Source organism: Poecilia reticulata, chromosome 17 (assembly GCF_904066995.2).
Source record: "Poecilia reticulata chromosome 17, P_reticulata-male-v2, whole genome shotgun sequence".
Taxonomy (NCBI): Eukaryota; Metazoa; Chordata; class Actinopteri; order Cyprinodontiformes; family Poeciliidae; genus Poecilia; species Poecilia reticulata.
In genome coordinates this window covers 407,609-426,009 of record NC_088846.1, presented here as the reverse complement: position 1 = coordinate 426,009, position 18,401 = coordinate 407,609, and the positions used below count along the sequence as shown (strand labels likewise).

The following is an 18,401-nucleotide window of genomic DNA, read 5'->3' as shown; positions in this document are numbered from 1 at the left end:
GGTATCAACATGGTTGAATTTGGTGCCGCTAACTCATAGGTTGTTAAAGTGCTTTAGCATTAGTAGAACTAATGTTTATGATTAGTGTTTCAGGGTCAATGCAGTTAATGTTTTAGCTAGCCGTGCCCACCGCTGCCGTTTGATGATTTAACAATGTTAGTTTTTGAAAATAGCACTTTATAGTGCAGACCTGGAGGAAAAGATCTACACAATTTTTGTCAACAATGTGTGTTCTCTATAGAGAATGTGTGTTCTCTATAGAGAATGTGTGTTATCTATAGAGATCACACACCACAGCTCAAGTGAAATTATTCGCGGTCCTGTTCAAGTCCTGGATGTGGAGAAGGTCAGCCCTGACAATGGTCTCTGCAGACCTAATTGTTCATTGCAGTTTAAACTCATCCTATTTTGAGGCTGAGTCAAACCACAATATGACAGATAAACACAGGCCAAACTGCATAATGGCTGCATAGAAGATGACCAGCAGCTCCGGTGAAAAGTTCCCCCATCACAAAAGACAAATACAGACTGATTTTGTCAAAAAGAACTGAGACTTTCAGCTGCTTCCACTTGGGGAAATTTCTGCTACAACCACCGTAGCAGAAACAACAGTCTCTACAGAAAGGCAGTCAGAATTTTAGTGTGTAGTTTCACCATGGAGTGCTTTTAAATCATCAGGTAGGGTGCTGGTCTGGTAAGTCTTCAAGGAACTGATTTCCTGACTTCCTCCTTATGAATGAATAGATAACCGTGTAAATCTTAAATTTTGGAGCTCTTCGTTCAGCTGAAGGTTTTGCTATCACTACTTGCATTCTGGGGGACCAGGGTACTAAACACTGATGTCTGGGTTTGATGCTACATGTGTTGCGTCTTTACTTTTTGGCCACTTTCATCTGGAACTTGGCTGACGTGTGCTCAATTTTTCCTTCACGCCATTACATCATTGTCAACTTTGGACATGGAACTGAAGAGAACTAATATGAGCAACAAGGTGGAATACAACTGAAAAAATGTCTGTACAAATAATGATAATACTCTGTAAACAGAAGTGCTGCTGTAGAGGATATTTTGAACCCCTCCTGAACTTGTCAACTGCCCACCTCCTGCTGCACAGCACTGAGCTCCCTTACCTTGAAAAAGGCATAGTGAAGCTCCCAGTGAACGTTGTCTGGTCTGATGTTGATCCAGCAGAGAGTTCATCCACCAAGAACCTGCTGCCTGGCTCTGCTCTGAGATCTGCCCGGTAAAATGGCTGAGGGGTCACATCATTGTTTTCCTCATCAAACACCTGAACACAGTAGAACAGTCAGCTATATCTGTTGCATTAAACGCCTCTGAACATTTAAAAGCAGCAAAATAAAATACTAAACACATTTTTTAAAATGCATAATATTTCCTTATTCAGTAAATATTACACATTTAACTTAGTTAAAATGACATAATTTAGTGAATATTAGGCTACAAAGCCCCTTTGATTTTTTTAAGGTTTTGTTAAGCACTTAATTTAATAGTAAATAGGGAGAAGAAGCAGCAAATGGTCAGAACTATAACGTCTGTACATGGTGCGCCACCCAGCGCCTTTATTCAGGTATTCATGTGGTTAACAAAAATTTGTAATTATTTGTCGAATTCACAGTGTAAGTTACCCGAACAGCTTGTCTCGGAGTTGGACCCGCCATTCTGTCCAGAATTTTGCTGCCGCTGAAAGTAAAACTCCGTCTGCTGGTCAAGGCGAGCAAGTTGCTGCCGCGTTTAGAACTAAGAAACACCATAACGGTAAATTAGCACAACTACCAATGCTTTTATTTAACAATATATTGACGAACTCAATATTTACGACCTGAGGTGTCAACTTACGGCTTGAGCATCACTGCACATCTCATCTTTTTCCCTTCTTTTGCTACAGAAGTAGACATGATGGAACGGCTTCTGTTGTGGCTTGTTGTCGGGGCAACACAAATGCGGTGAAGAAGGCAAACACTGACCCCTATTGACGATTGAAAGTTACAGGTTTCACTGCTCGAACAACAAGGCACGAAATGTGGACTCGTTTACACAAATACACCGTTCTCTAAGGAAGGAGGATTAAGACCACTGAATTTTGACTTTAATCTCAGATTTCTGGCTTTTATGCAAATGGGCTGCTGGAAGCAACCAGCTGGAGATTACAAGAAATGTGTTAAGACTACAATCAGTCTTTCTCTCCCATCGACAGCAACTCCGGATCATGGTTGGTTTTTGCTGGTTCTCAGACACGTGCAGAGGGGGGAGAGGGGGGGGGCGGGGGTATAGAGGTGTTTGAGCACCTGCCCCTTTTGCTCCTTGCCCTCAAGTGCCCTTTTGGTCTTTTATTTTTTATGCTATTATTATTATTTCCTAATCCCTCTGACACATAACATGTACTAAATTTATTTGTTTTTTTGTTCTTTTTTGTTTTTTGTTGATGTTTTTTTTTTTTTTTTTTGGGGGGGGGGGGGGGTGGGAGGGGGGTTGTATTTTCGACAAAAACATAATAAGCCCTCCGGTCACCTTTGACCTTTTACCCATGACGCACGACTCAATTGCCTCTTGCACAGTGAGATAAAGCGGCTAACTGGAGCTCAACGTAGTGAACGTTCCACATTACAAAACAGTTTTTGGTGAATAAAAAATCGTTTTTGGTGAATAAAGTGGAGACTTGCTGCTTGTCAGATGATGGAAAACGTTGAAGTATCGTTTCTGCTTCAGCTCGGAGTCGCGGTTTAAGCAGAGAGGTAATGAAATACAACAGACACTGACAGGTGAAAAAAAAGTATACATTAGTATACTAAATTTTAACATACTTTAGTATACTTTTATCGATGTACTTAAACTATTTTGGAACAACTAATTTTGTGCTTAGTATACTTTAGTAGGATTTAAATAGTATTAAATTACAACTAATAGTATATTTTAGTATACTATATGTACTTTTTTGGAACAACTTCAAGTGTACTTAGTGTACTTAAAGTATACTTTTTAAATATATTTGAGCTTTATTATATTTTGATATAATTCTATTTTGAGTGTAATCAAAATTATAATTATATCCGGTGAAGATTTTTAATTATATTTAAAATATATATTTAATATACTTCAAATATATTTTAAATATACTATTAATATATTAGTCATGTATTTAAATTACATTTAATTTTTATTTTTGATTTCCTGCTATTGATAATGAACTACAATTTTAATTACTCGTGAAAGTCTTTATTCCTACGTACCTATTTTGTAAATGACATGCATAACTACAGTACTTACATTGTTTTAGGCTAAAATTACATGGAAAGATTAATTACACAAGATGTTCAAGGTAATTCAAATATTTTGTTTTATTACCGACATTTTAAAATTGTCCAATTTTACTCACAACTTTATGAACTTTACATAAATTATCAGTTTACACATCAAAAGTGAACACATGAACATGAAAATTTAAGTGCGACAATAAAAAATGACAGTGAGGATCAACGACAGAACATTCCTGATCACTGCACTTTACAGAAACCTACCAAAAAGAACAATAGAGCAATTAAACAGAAAGTGTTTGTATTTAAAGAGAACAGAAAAATGGCAAATAAAAAAATAATACTTACAATTTTAAGATGTTTAGAACTCGCTGTGTATGTGACATCGTATGAACTGATGATGATTGGGACCAGATTGGGGTGGGAAAACATTTCTGGGTGTCTTCTTTGCCTGTTTATGATAGAGGTAGAAAAAAATAGTCAGCAATGTCTGCGTTCAAGTTTTTTCTTCTCTTTGTGACGTTTTTTTAAATAAATGAAAGTGTGCAATACCGCCACCATCTGGTCTGGAGTATGAACTTGAGCTAATGCCGTTGATTATAAGGTTTTACATCACACATCTGAAAATTGATTGGGTACTTTCTTAAAAATTACATCATGATTATCCTTTTTTTTATTGTATGCAATTTTAATAAATAGTAAAATATTATTAAGGCACTTAAAAATTCATACATATTCATTCATATTTTGTTCACTTAAAGTATACTTTTATTTAATATATTAAAAGTGTATTTTAGTAAAATTATGTTTAAGTGTGTTTAAAGTACTAATTTCGAAATTGGTACAAGTGTATTTTTAGTATACTTCAGATATACTAATAGGTAGTACACTTAATAATTAGTATACTTAAAGTGTACTTTCACAGTATGCTTGAAGTATACTAAAGTATACTTATTTTTCACCTAGGCTTACAGACCTCTGCGTCTGCCTTTCTCTGAAGAACTACTGAGGGGAGGAGACAACCAGGTGAGGAGAAACTGTTCTTATCTATCGATTCAGTATTTTTATCATACAGACATTAGGCTGTTGTTGTTGTGCTATTAGCTAGCTGCTAGCTAACGACTTTGCTAGCAAAGCAAGATAACTAAAAGCTTCTTCCCTGTACCGTTAATATCAGTCATTCTTCAGTATTACTTATACAATAAGGGCACATCGCCCGTCCAAAACCGATCATCTCCATAATGGATATATCCGATCTTCTAATTTCTTTTCCTGCATAATGTACATTGCATTTATTTTAGCGTTAGGTAAATGTATCTTGAAGGAGAATAACACTTAAATAAAAGTCCTACAAGGATATTCATTTAGAATGAAAAATAACTCACCCTGAACTACCATGGTCAATATAATGTATGTAATAATCAGTCAAGCTGCTCCTGTCCAATAAAAGCGTGCCATTAATGAAGGGGAAAAAACTCAGTCCAGACTTTAAGTAATATTGTTATGTTGTGCTATGGACTGAAAAACATATTGGTTTAAACACAAGGGTAAATAATTGGTAGTGTGGTTTAATATAGTATTCTGATCATAATTCATTATGTTTTGCTTTTTTCAGTTCAAAGATGCCACGTAAAGTCAGACATCAGAAACAAAAAAGAAGCAGCCAAAGGTAGTGAATTGTTGACCAACTGGGTCAGAACCGCAGGTAAGAACATAAAGAAAATAAAGGTTCTTACTATGATCAACATGCAGTTTTTGGTAGTGAAAAATATATTTAATATTACATGTTAACATGTACTAAATCTAGTTGTATATCTCACAATTTGTAATTTATTATTGTTTATTAAACTCTGAAAGCTGTGTGACTTTAATATTCTGTCCTAAAATGCAGATGTACCCTTTTTTTTGAGCACCTGCCCCTTTAGTGGTCTCTGCACGGCCCTGCTGGTTCTTACACATTGCTACGACCCAGCTCGTTGAGCCGTAACAAAAAAACAGGGAGACACGGCCTTCAACGATACGCTCTTTATTGAGCAACAAATAAAACAAAAAAGCAGCAAACAAGCAGGCGGCCCCCTGTGGCCGATGGCATCTCACAAGCTGGTGGTGTGAGCGGGGAAGTCCTGCAAAAGAAAAGAAAGGTCAAACAAAACAAAACCAAACAAAGACGGGGTGAGCAGGCAGGCGGGCAGGTCAGGGAAGAGCCACCTCTGGAGAGCAGAGCTGGGTGGAGAAGCTCCAAGCCATCTTCAACTCCTCTCCCCTCACTTGACGCACTGGAGCAGGCTGCTTATATAGCGAGGATGTGCTGGCCCTCGGATCCTGGTCCCGCCCCTTCCGGTCCGCCTCTGGACAAAACGCAATTAATAAATAATGGATCCCTCCACGTAGAGTGGAGGGGGACGTCACGTCACACACATTTTCTTGCCGACCCGACTATTAAAAAGAAAAATTCAGAAATTATTTACAATGAAATAGTTTTTTTCCTCTCTGCCACTGGCCATAAGCCAGGCTGTGGCATGAAGACCTCAAAAGACTTCCATCCATAATTATAGCAAAACATGGAATGTGTGGAGAACTGAACACATATACACTGTATTTTTCACATTTTTATTTGCAAAAAGGTGATGAAGGCAAAAAGGTGAAAAAAAAGGTAGTCATGATAAAATTCCTTCCACTTCATAATGCCACACAGCAAATTCAGAAGTGTCAGATTTCCAGTGCAAGTGTGGAATGTTAAGAATACAGTGTTAATTCAACAACATGAGTGTTGGTGAGTGTTAGATTCCCTAAGGAGTTTGCCCAGTCAAGTGTTGATTTCTAACTCAACACTCAGTCTGGTGTTGATTTAGATAGCTTATATAGTAGGTGCCCCATTGTTGACTCTTGGTTGCTAAAAACTTTACCAGACTGACTGATTTTAGTGACATATTGGGTGTAAAATATTGAATAAAATGTTGTGCCACATGACTGGCTTTATTTTCACTCTTATATTTGACTTTATGACACACAAAACTACAAATTAATTGTTCTTATTGTCGCCAGGTGCATTCTGGGTAAAGCTTGTCACAAACGTCATCATCAGTCACTTGGCAACAAATAGCAAACTAGCTAGAGCTACAGAACGTTAACATGTTTTGAATTTGTGTTGTTTCATCATTAGTGACCAGTATCCTGATGTTTCTGTTCTTCTCTTGGTTTGTTGTACTTCATGTCAGATGGATTCAAAATGGCAGTCGCTCTCTGTGGTGGTGAAACTTGTTAGCTCCGCTGTTGCGGGCATGTCCATGTTGTAAAGTTAAATTATCATGAGCTTTATTATTTGGGCCCGGTCATTAGCATTTGCAGGCTACTTTGCCCTGACTATTATTTTATCATTAATATTACTATCACTATTGTAGATGTTTAGATTTTTATGCTTGTTGATTGGCTGCCTAACAGCAGCCAATCAGAGTGGAAAACATATTCTTATTTTGAGCCATTTTCTAGTTGTTAAATCTTCCACAAAATGACCAGATAAAAGATGAACAACATGCCAGTTTAAACTTTGATCTATTTGCAAAACGACTGAGCTCTGCAGCATTAAAACATGGATAGAACTGTAACTACATTAATCATAACTCTTCTTCTCTTCAGTGTTTGTCAGTTTCTGGTGGTGCAGCTCTGTGCTGCCTTCAGGAGAATGGGACATCAGAGTATCATCCATAAAACTTCACCCTCATGGCATTTATTGTTCAAACCAGAGCTTTCAGTGGAAAAACTAAAGTTCCAGGTCCTTTTAATGCCATACAAATATGAGACAGAAACATGGATTATATCTTTATATAGACATGTCTATTGATTATAGATTAATAGTTTTACTGGACAGAAATGACAAAGAACAAATCTGGTTCTTAATCAAATCCTAATGAGTCAAATTGAAAGTGTCATGGAGTCATCAGCCTCATGACATTAACACTGACATGAAAAATAATAATGAAGAAATAAATATATCAAATCTAATTAAAAACATAAATAAGTGATCAGTTCTTTACTGTTATGGTCTGTAAGATATTGTAAGAAAGGTTAAACTTTATTAGACTTTGAGTTTGGTTGTGTATTTTAGTTCTCCGAGCCTAAGTTAGATCAGTTACCATTACTAGTAGCGCGAGATTTGTTGTTGATGTTGTTATTGGTAACGGTTCTCACTGCTCACTGCCCGGACATTGCTAAATGCTGTCTGTGCCAGAGCTAGAGGCCGAAAACCACACAGTTCTTGCTTTGGAACAGCTCAGTTGCCATTGTAGCTAATTGTTGCTGGAAGAAGTAAAGTTCATGCCAGAGATCCTTCTCTTTTTTTGTCGTGTATCTTCGCTACCCACACACCTCCGTTACACCGGAAACCAAAAGCACGACAATATATTTATTCTCAGTTTTACTCATCACCTGCTGCTCCGTCTAATCATCATGTTTCACATCATGTGTTGATTTTTCACTGTTCAGCATCAGATTCTCTGTTTTTATGCCATAATTCACATCTAGTTCGTCGCTCCGTTTTATGTCCCGTTTCTCCTGTTTCAGAGTTTTGCTCAATGTGCTCGTCGTGTTTTTAAGCCCCTAAGGTGCAGGGCGGTCGGGAAGCGTGTCGATGGGGAAAAGGCAGACTGACATAAACCTTTTAAAACAACGGAAACAATTTCTGCATTCTGATTGTTGAAATGTAAAAGTGCTGTGTTGTTCTATCACCCCGTTTCATACCGGACCACTTACAGCACCGTGTTAACGCTATACAATGAACGCTCTCTATCGTGGTATCAGCCATGGAGGGATTTCTTGATTTAAATGGGTTCATTTTTCAGAGGGATACTCAGTGAGGGTATCGTGATTTTAGCTACCAGTAGCAGGAGAACGGAGCTGCGCCAAGAAGCTAACAGAAGCTACAAACACTGAATAGAAGAAGAGCTGCCATCGATACAGTTGCAGCCAAGCATGATTTAATGTTACACAATACAGTTTTACCAAGTTGCTCAAAGTCTAAACTGGCATTGTTGTTCATTTAAGGTGTAAAGTTTACCTTCGACCAAACGCCCCCCAAAGGCATCCCAGCGCCCCCCTTTTGTAAAAATGTCCGCCAGCGCCCCCTGCCGTCCTCTGAGCGCCCCCTGGGGGGCGGTACCACCCATGTTGAGAACCGCTACTCTAGTGGCTTTTATTTGGTAGTAAATTGAGAAAAAAAGTGGGTAATGAGAGAAGGGGAAGACCGGGAAGCGAAGCCACGACAGCCGCATTGAAAACACATATGAAGATATGTGGGCTGTGCTTAACCTCTGCACCACCACCACAGCATACGCTGCCAGTAGTATTTCAAAACTCGGATTTCTATGTTAATATATATTTTACACCGTTCTGTGTCGGATTAACACATTCATAGTTTTAACTTTTGACAATATACACTAGTTTTTGGGTAGATTAACACTGAAGTGTATTTGATTTCAGCTACTGTGTGTTGATTCAACTCTATCAAAAATAACACTTTCAAAAGTGTAACTTCTACACCATCCAGAGTGGACCAATATAGACACTTTCAAAGTGTTGAATTTAACTCTGTAGGAGTTGATGGAACACTTCCAAATTTGCTGTGTGCACTTTGTACTAGTCTAATACATAAAATCTCCATAAATTTCACAAAGGTTTTTAGTTATGACATGTGAAAAGTGAAAATGTTTAAAGTAGGTTATTGTTTGCCCATCAGATCTTTCATTGACCTCTTGGAGTGAGTCAATACACAAATTCAGCCATTTCTTTGAAAAATCATTCCTTTTACAAGTATCGTTTTAATTTAAATTAAACTTCTGATATGATGTCTCATAAGTTTTAGACACCCAGATATATCCATAAACATGAGGTTCATAACTTAATATTTATTTGCCAACATGCTGTGAAGTGAAGGAACACACGTGCAGCTGCTTTCTGTCTAGATGTGAGGAGAGCAGAGATTGCCCATGGACCTTATCTGCTTAATGATTATGGACTCTGCTATTTAGATAAGATGCATATAAATAGGAGGCATATTCCTAAGCTCTAGCAAACACTGCATGTCAGAACCTTTTCATCAAGTTAGCTAAAAGCTGCAAGAAAACAACGTAGGAGACTAGAGAAGAACCAGAACAAAGAAGACTAGCAGTCAAAGCAGGTTGGTGTTAGACATGATGTGCTAACATTATTATTTTATGTTACATATGTTATCTAAGAAGGTACAGCTGCAGGAGACTTAAGGGTCTCATTTTTAAGCATGAATTGAAAGCAGGCCATTCAGGTATTTCACATTTTGTTTGTTTCCCTCCAGGATGAGGCCTGATCTTAAGGATGGAGACCAAAATCAAAAACAAGAACAAGACTTTTATCTGGGCTGTCTAACCAAGAAACAGTTGATAATGTTATCAACTGCTGTTGGACTTCTTATCCTGGTCATCATTATTGTCCTTGCTGTGATTCTCACCAGACCAGCAACCAAAGGTACAAACTCTGTTATTGTGGTTCACTTTTTGTTCTTCTAAATTAAAATCCAGCTGTGTCCTGAGATGATGCTAAATTTCACATACAAAATACATGAATTCAGTGTGGTTTTGGTTATCACTAAATTTAATGAGTTTTCTTGATAAAATGCCTGCAAGTAGGAATCCACATAAAGCGTTCCAATGGAAACATCTTTTAACACCTCGAGCAGGAAGTAAGATCAAGTTAAAGGTAAAGCACAAGCACTTCTAGAATAGAAGTTCCATCTTCTGCTACTGGATTAGTTATTTAGTTATCAAGTTATTAATGTAATACTATCAGAACTTATCTTCTGTTGTAAAGTGATAAAGCTGGAGGTAAAACCAATTATTGCTCAGGTTTTTCTTGAACCTATAAATATAAACAATAACCATTTCTGTCATCGGAGACGCACTTTGAGCTCACATCTTTAGTTTTGTTCCTTTATGATTAAATAGGAAGCCCTGTATTTTCATAGTATTTACAAACATGGACAAACCTTCTGTTAATGACTAATAATCCAACAATGGTTATTGGAATAACTTCAAGCCAAGAAGTCATTGAGCTGTTTGGTGACCTGGTGCGTAAAACACTGAACATGGAGCATGGGATTTGTGGCGATTTGTGTGACAGATCGCCACAAATTACTGCTTGATTGAAAGTTTAAAAAGAAACTGTGACATTACATAAAAATCTCAAAAGTGTGGTGTACATCTGATATCTCTATCTAGAATCCAGTGAATCAAACACAGCACGTAGCCTGAAAAGTAGTTTTCAGTAGAATAAGTATAAATATCTCAGGCAAAGCTGGTAGAGGCATATCCAGGGCTTAAAGTAAAAAAAAGTCCTGAGCTTGAAACTTATAGCGGTGATATAAGGGGACAACAAAAATCAGAATGATAGAGCAGCATGTTTAAAGGTAAAGCCTATCAGATCATCTCCAAGCAGCTTGGTTGCCCTGTGACTACAACTGCACTGATTATTCAGAAGTTTAAGGTCCACATTACTGCACTCAACCTTCCTGGCCTCAGCTGCACTGATGACAAATAGAAGAGAAGGATTATATGACTGGTAACCAAAGACACAGACATTGAAGGTGAACTGCAAGGTGAAGGTACACCAGTGGAAGATCACACCACGTGTCATCAGTTGAGCCAAAGTGGTCCTCATGGAAGACGACCAAGAAAGAAATCTGAAAGAGGCAGTATTGGGTGTTTTCCAGGCACATGGATTCAAACCAGATCCTATGTATTTGTGTGTTTCTGGTGCAGCAATAAATTTTTGCTTTAAAATAGAAGATCTGATGGGACAGTGGAAAAACCTATTGTGCTAAAAGGAGTTGGCCTATCAGCGTAGCGATTCAAGCCTACGATGGCATTTCAACAGAAAAGGCATGGCCACAAAATACACTAGTGTTTATCATAAGTATGCACACCTGTTGAAGTTTTTATTGCACTACAATCAACACTATTTATTAGTCTGATCCGCTAAGATGATTGATGCTGTCATTTGGCTTTTTAGTCATTCATTTTAAGTCACTGAAATCAAATCTGTCATTTGGTTGGCTCATTTGGCAGATCTCATTACTTGTATTTGACTCCTTGTTTTACCCAGCTCCTGTTCCGCTGTTTCCTACTGGTGGAGACATGCTGGACTTCCTGCTTCAGTCAGGTGAAATCAGTGAACATGATGGTCTCTTGGCAACCTGGTTCCACCGAGCCAACAGCAAGGAGCAGATGAACATGGCTCTTTCATGTAAGAGCACATAGATGCAGTCTTATTAGTATTTTGTCCTTGGTTTACATTCTGAACAATTGTAACAACATACTCATCACAAAGTATGATTCTTAGAAAACACAACTGTTTTTTCCCCTCCTTCAAGCTGATGTCATGATCCTAGAGGCAGACGTTACTCTGGAGGGTTATGGAACTCCAGATCAGAAACCAGTACCGATCATGGCTCACCCTCCTGATGTTTATAGTGACAACACCCTGGACCAGTGGTTGGATGCTGTGTTGGACTCTAGAAAAGGTGCAGATTACACCCAAAGAAACAGTATTTGTGTGGCAGATGTGATTGAAGTTTCATTGGTTTGTATCAACTTTCAGGCATAAAACTTGACTTCAAGGCTCTGGACTCTGTGGGTTTCTCTCTGGACCTGCTCAAGCAAAAGAACAGCAGCAGAGGAATAAACAGGCCTGTGTGGCTCAATGCAGACATCCTTCGAGGTCCCAACGTACCAAGCTTTGTGACTCCAGTCAATGGAACCAGGTCAGAATTCTTAGAGCTTAAAAGTGAAATGAAGCAAAGCTGTTGGTGAATTGCTGTTTTTCATCACTTTCCCAGATTTTTTCAGTTGATTCAGAAGACATTTCCAGATGTGACTTTGTCTCCTGGATGGATGGTGTGTATGTTCATGACCTAACAGGAATCTGAGCACACATCAGCTTGGTGTTCTTGTTTCATGTTTTTAGCCGTTATAACTCCAGTGGGTGGAGTGAGTGTTCCAGTGACGTCTACAGTTCTGCGGTCAATGTCTTGATTCCTACCTGGTCACTAGGATATTTTTCTTTAACTGAAAACAGGTAATAAATGTTTATGTATGGATCAACTTTTGTTGGTGGAGGCTGAGAAACCCACTCTCACTACAGAGTTATGATTCAATAGCTTGTAGAACAGCAGTCTCAAACTCCAAACCTAACACAAAATTGATAGTCTACATTATGCATCTTGAGATGCAGAGGTGAAGACTCTTGTCAAGGACCTCCTGTCTTCTGGGTCATGCAAATGTCACAGGATACAGGCTGTCTGTGTTCTCACAAACTGAGCTCATTTACAGTTAACATCACTGTTTCTGACAGGTTCTCTATATTCCTGGAATTGGAACTTATTCCAGAGACATGGTGAACCAGATGTATCATCTGATCAAAGATGTCCCTCAGAAGGTGAGAAACATCTGTGGGTAGAACTGGGTGTAGAGTTCTCTGTCATAGGTCAGCACAGCTGAAACTGCAGATGCATGTTAGTTTAATTTGCTGCTTTAAACTATTTATAATTTCTTTAAAAGCAGAAGGAATGAAATCTGGTGTTTATTGTGTAAAACAGGTTAGGTCAATATAACAGTGGCAGCCACCTCTGGTTGTGTTAACCTGGTCTGGCCCATCAAAGAGTAACATATTGTCAATTTCTCCCCTGAAATGATATTCACTATTTATGCTACTTTAATGTATTTAAATAAACATTTATTTTTCACATTTCATAAAAAATATATAGCACAATTTTTTTGCAATTACTGAAGGCTGCTGCTTAGTGGACTCCACAGCAGTGTAACAGTAACTGTCTGGTCATATCATGAATCTCTGTAGGTGACATTCCCAGTCCATGCTCTGCTGGTCCACAGAGGATGGCAGCACATCAGCTGGCTCCTCAACCAGTCACCAAGGTACCAAACAGCATCAACCTTACAAGGATCACAACATATCAGTCACACAGACATGTGTGGACAGACCTGAAGCTTGAAGCAGCAAATACATTCAGCAGACCTTAAAGTCGGTCATTCTGGTCATTCTGGTCATTCTGGTCATTCTGGTCATTCTGGTAACAGGTTTTTTTTTACATGTTTTTCTAGGTTCAGCTTGACTCTGTGGCAGGGTTCAGATCATCCAACCGTCAGTGACCTGCTGTTTGTCCGGGACAACACCCAACCTGCACAAGTCTACTACGATATCTATGAACCTACACTGACAGCGTTTAAAGAGGCCGCAAGTAAAGAATAATGCTCAATGTTCAGGCAGTACTTGTAATGTAGATGGAATAATCCAATAACGGAAAACTTCAAGAATTAATTTGTTTGCATGGGGAAAATCTTACTTTTTGGTTGAGCAATGTTATCAGAGATTGTGAGAGTGTGACAACTAAAAAAAAGGAGTAAATGATGAAGCCTAACTTAGACTTGGGATTCTTAAAAACCTTCTTTTAAAACATAAATATGCCAAGAAATTATGACTGGGTTTGGAAACGCTAATGTTACCTGCTGCACTGACATATCGTTTAGTACATTCTGTTACCAGGCAGAAGTTGTAGTTGTTTGCATGATATACCAGCTAGATATGAAAACAGGCTCGAGGAAAACTGATGTCTTCATTGAAGTGTTTTAGGAATGTGTTGAATGTGTCTCCAGGAAACCGCAGTGGGGTTCAGAGGTTTTATCCTGGAGGAAACCTGATGGACTTTCTTTATCCAGTTCACAACTGGAACAGCAGCTTCCTCACTGATGTCACCCAGCACAGCAGCATGGGAGTTCGCTGGTTCTCAGTCACTGATGAGGCCTTCCTGCTGGCACGGCTCTCAGGTGAAGGCCCTGCTGAAATAACACTTCCAATAATTTGTTGGAATGCTCCGATTTTTTTTCTTCCACGCAGCACCGTGTCACAATCTTCCTCTTGCATGTCTGACATCCCCTAATGCTACACTTTTATCAAAACCCTGAAAAAAAATCAATGCTACAGCAGAAAAAGATCCCACAAGAATTTTCTGTCTTGCTTTACCCAGTGTAGTATGGAAAGCTTTTTTCTTTTAAGTCTTTTATTACCTTTCCACATTTTTCACTTAACTCATATCCTCCAGGGACAACCTATCCATTATTGTTCCAGTATTTTAGCTGTTGTAAACCTTGTCCTTAATTGATTTCTGGTTCATCTCACATGTAAACCCAAGCCTGAGGCTGGAGGCATTTCTGGTTCCATCCTGGTTCGGCTCTGTTAGTCTGACTCACACTGAGATCAGGAAGGAAGCCTTGTGAGGTCCAGAGCCTCAGTCCGCTAAAATACTGCTGACCCTAGCATGGACTTACTTGACCTTAGCGTAAAACTTCAGTGACTATATACTCACTACTAATGCTTTTCATAATTCAAATATGTAGAAAATGATACAACTCTTACAAATTTGGGTAACACTTTATTTGAAGGGAGGTTAATAAGACTGTCATAAACATGACATAACAAATGTCATGAACATGAATATTTATGACTGTTGTCAAAAATATTAACCAAGAAATCATTACTGATATCAATTTGTTCTAAAAGTATTACTGATTGCACTTTAAAATTAGGTAACTTTATGTTATTAAAGGTAAAGTTTACACAGTAATGATTTCTTGGTTAATGTCAAGTTGTCATAAAAAGACATTTTGAATAATGTCAACTTTGTATTAAAAGTGTCATAATTTACCGAATGACGCTTTATGACAACAGTCATAAATATTCATGAAGGCTTATTCATGTTCATGACAGGTGTTATGTCATGTTTATGACAGTCTTATTCACCTCCCTTCAAATAAAGTGTTACCCAAATTTCTCCTCATTCAGTTGGCAAAAACGCCCTGCTCACTCAAAGCTGGACTGAAATTTGTTCACAATCTGCACATCACAGCAAAGTCCAGTCAGAAATGCTGACTGAGATCTAAAGAAGCCGAGTACTGATGCACTGAACCTGCTGAATCTCATTTCTGGACTGTGTCTGCGTGTCTCCAGATGAGGATGGTGGAATGCTGGTTCTTCATGTAGTTTCTGACAGAAATCAGCCTGGAGTTCCTGTCCTGGGAGATTCTGGGACCAGCTCTGAGCCCTTCACACTTCAGGTAAGTAAGTGGAGATGAGCCAACCTTTCTATTCCACATCACTTTACACCTGTATCACTGCAGTAGACCTGTCAGCCAGGGGTTCCTTTGGGTCTGTCTTGTCCCTGCAAACTCACACCTTAGCTCGGTTTACAGAGCTGCTGCAGTGTCCCTAAAACATGTCACCTTAAGCATTCAATGATTAATCTTTTAAGTTAAGCATCTTACTTCAGAAATATGATTACAGTATTTAATAAAATCCCACCATACTCCTGCTTAGCTTTTGTTAGGTTGAAGTGCTAGGCTAACATTAGCTTCATTATTTTGTTTTGATATGACTTATTTGAAACGAAGCTCCTAACATATTTCAGTGTTGCTCCAGTTAATCATCAGGTGGGTAGAATTCACTGAAAACTTTGTTCTTTCACATGTTGGATTTTAAGGCCAGAGTTGGCTTTTTTTTGGAAAGAGTTTTTTTGTTTGTTTGTTTTACCTAAATCATCTTTTTGCAATAAAAAGGTGATGGTGTATTTTGTCAAAATCAGCTTTGGCCATTATTTTAAGAAGTTGATGATATAAGTGGGACAGAGTTCTGAGCTATTCTTTTCCACTACATTTCTTATGTCTCTCACATTAAAATCCAAGTTAGGCATAAAAAGTTTTACATATACATACCAATACTTCAGTTGTTAGCTGTGATTTTGTAAACCAACTACTGTATTTTGTACCTTTCAACACTTACAATAAAGTTTAGGGAGCAATGAAATGCACCTGAGGACCTGTTGCATGTGTGTATTTTGTGTTTGAAGCGTGTCTGTGAGCTGCTTGGGCAGAGGACCGATGCATCCTGGGGGGTTTATCTTCGGGTTCATGGTCATCAGCTTCTGGAAGCTTCCCTCAAACTGCTGCAGGCTGCCTACTCTGCAGAGGAACTCTACAGGCCCATCTGGATCAGCATGGAGAGTTCCCAAAGTAGCTACAGCACAAATGTGTGTATTATTTAGGTCATTACATATTTGAACAAGTCCTAAAAATGCTTACAAAAAAGAACTTTTAAAAGGTCACTTGAAACAAATTGATTATCAGGTTAAAAGTCAAGTGCATGCAACTGTTTCCTGCTGGACTTCAGTTCATGCTTACTGAGCTGAAGTAAGCATGAACTGTGTGTCGTCTGTGTCTTTCAGGATTTTGTGTCCACAGTGGAGGAGTTGTTTCCATATGTCACTGTGGTCTTGGCTGAGCAGAACTGGCCTCCTCTGATCCCAGCAGCACTGACAGGAATGTCCCAGAGGCTGGCTGTTCACCTCACCTCAGCATCACTGCTCAAAGAACCACAGGGACTTCCCTCCCTGAAGGAGAGGAACCAGTGTGACTTTGTGGTGGAGGTAGACACAGAGGACACTGCAGAAACCTTTAGAATTATGAAGAAGCTCATGGCCCAACAGGGAGGAAAATTAAAAGCAAATCTCTACATGATGACTAGCCAATAAAAGAAACTATATGACACAACCATATGAGGCTGGACTGTCTCATCCAGCAGGTTGATGGAGATTATCTTTAGTGTCAGTGAGGAGTTGTTTGCTTTATTTCTTTTCTCTAACCATCACACCTTGATTTTAATAAAGTTAAATGGAATAAAGCCTGGTTAGTTCTCAAAGTATGTTTTCTGTTTGCATTATGTATCATGAAGGAAAACGATGCTAAGGTTAAAAATGAAGGTCCTCATATTGTTGAAACGTTCTATTTACAGTCACAAACTTTAAAGTCTTTCAATGAGATTTTATTTGATTGATCAAGTTTAGCATAACAAAGAAAATAAAGCTCTGAATAAACAGTGTTTGATCTTCAGTGAGAAGAAAGCCACAAGAGGATGTGTAAGTCAAAAAACCCTGAATTTTTTCTTGCACATGCAAAATGCTGTGTGGAGGAAAAAAACCTGCACATCATTCTGAACACACCAGTGCCGGGGATGGTGGTGGCAGCTCAATGCTGTTTGTCTGCAGACCTTTGGAAGCTAATTAGTTGATGGGGAAAACAGTCAAAGCCAAATATAAGGTGGAGGTTCACCTTCGTGCAATGTGATGTTTCTCAGGTCCACTGCAATGCGTGTTTTAAGTGTTTACCTTCTGCCATACACCTAACTTTAATATGTGGGCGACTCTCAGACTTCTGCAACACTTGATGGCTGCAAAGGTCACGCAGTCATCTGAATCAGGTGTGCTGGAACTGACACATCTGCTAACGACAGCGAAGGGTGCCAAAGCCGCTTCTCTTGGCCCACTGAGGTTCATTTTTGCTTCACAAAAAACAATCAGATGAGATGCTGGAAAAAGACTATTGCTGTGTTCAGGTTGAGTTAATAGGATAACTTCAATCAGTGAAGCTATACAAGCCTAATATAGCATCTCGATGCTAAACGTGTAGCAGCAGCACAGACGTCCACTGGTCACATTTCTAAAGACGTTCCATGAATGAGCAGGAGTTCCTGAAACAATGGAAACATGAATGGATAGAATAACACAATCTGATGCTAGAAGAACAGATTAAAACTTTATACTTGTTCAGCTCGTATGTCCATGTGTGCATGTTTGAATTTGTTTTACTTTTGTGTAACCAGATTGTTGTGTTCAACAGATTTCTGCTCTTGAAAATGAGATGTAGATCCTGATGGTTCAATAAAGGAAATAATAATTACAAAATTATTTCAATAATTTAATAGCAAAGATTTTTGAATTGAAAATGCTTATTTTGTTCATTTGTACTTTTTGATTTAAATGCCTTGACAGACCGAGCAACTAACTTGATTACAAGCTGATCGAACCACACCACTAATAATTTTTTATTTATCTTATGTTACATCCAAAACAGGCACCACATATTTGAGGACACGCAGGCAAAAATGAGGATTATTTTAAAACTTTTCTTTTGGTTCAGCTGCTTTGCTTTCTGAAAAAGAGAGAGAAGGGCGGGTCTCCCTACACACGTCGAAACCCAGCGT

General features: G+C 38.6%; 2 protein-coding genes and 1 long non-coding RNA gene across 5 annotated transcripts in view; 1 reads left to right on the top strand and 2 right to left on the bottom strand.

The window, feature by feature from the left end:
* Positions 1 to 2,381, bottom strand: part of dnai4 (dynein axonemal intermediate chain 4) — a 28,884-nt gene extending 26,503 nt beyond the window's left edge. For both annotated transcript variants that reach the window (XM_008433575.3, XM_008433574.3), the window contains exons 1-3: positions 1,858 to 2,381; positions 1,647 to 1,758; positions 1,131 to 1,288 (exon numbers count right to left, since the gene is read on the bottom strand). In XM_008433575.3, coding sequence (XP_008431797.1) covers positions 1,131 to 1,288; positions 1,647 to 1,758; positions 1,858 to 1,916 — 329 coding nt within the window. In that variant the 5' untranslated portion in view covers positions 1,917 to 2,381. The remainder of the gene's footprint in view (positions 1 to 1,130; positions 1,289 to 1,646; positions 1,759 to 1,857) is intronic.
* A 110-nt stretch (positions 2,382 to 2,491) lies between these two features.
* Positions 2,492 to 18,099, top strand: fam151a (family with sequence similarity 151 member A). 2 transcript variants are annotated; one of them, XM_081598267.1, is made up of 15 exons: positions 2,492 to 2,753; positions 4,239 to 4,298; positions 4,888 to 4,977; positions 9,598 to 9,767; positions 11,400 to 11,540; positions 11,668 to 11,817; positions 11,895 to 12,057; positions 12,133 to 12,190; positions 12,648 to 12,731; positions 13,152 to 13,228; positions 13,415 to 13,551; positions 13,967 to 14,137; positions 15,318 to 15,424; positions 16,213 to 16,392; positions 16,588 to 18,099. In XM_081598267.1, exons 4-15 carry the CDS (start codon positions 9,599 to 9,601, stop codon positions 16,891 to 16,893), a joined length of 1,743 nt encoding a protein of 580 aa, XP_081454393.1. In that variant the 5' UTR covers positions 2,492 to 2,753; positions 4,239 to 4,298; positions 4,888 to 4,977; position 9,598; the 3' UTR covers positions 16,894 to 18,099. The 2 variants fall into 2 exon arrangements, with proteins under 2 accessions (XP_081454393.1, XP_081454392.1); XM_081598266.1 differs by having other exon boundaries at positions 4,239 to 4,977.
* LOC145547982 (uncharacterized) lies at positions 3,339 to 4,079 on the bottom strand. Its single transcript, XR_014084250.1, has 2 exons — positions 3,621 to 4,079; positions 3,339 to 3,532 (listed from the first exon to the last, which is right to left on the bottom strand). It is a non-coding gene; the product is annotated as an uncharacterized LOC145547982 (long non-coding RNA).
* Positions 18,100 to 18,401: the final 302 nt, after the last annotated feature.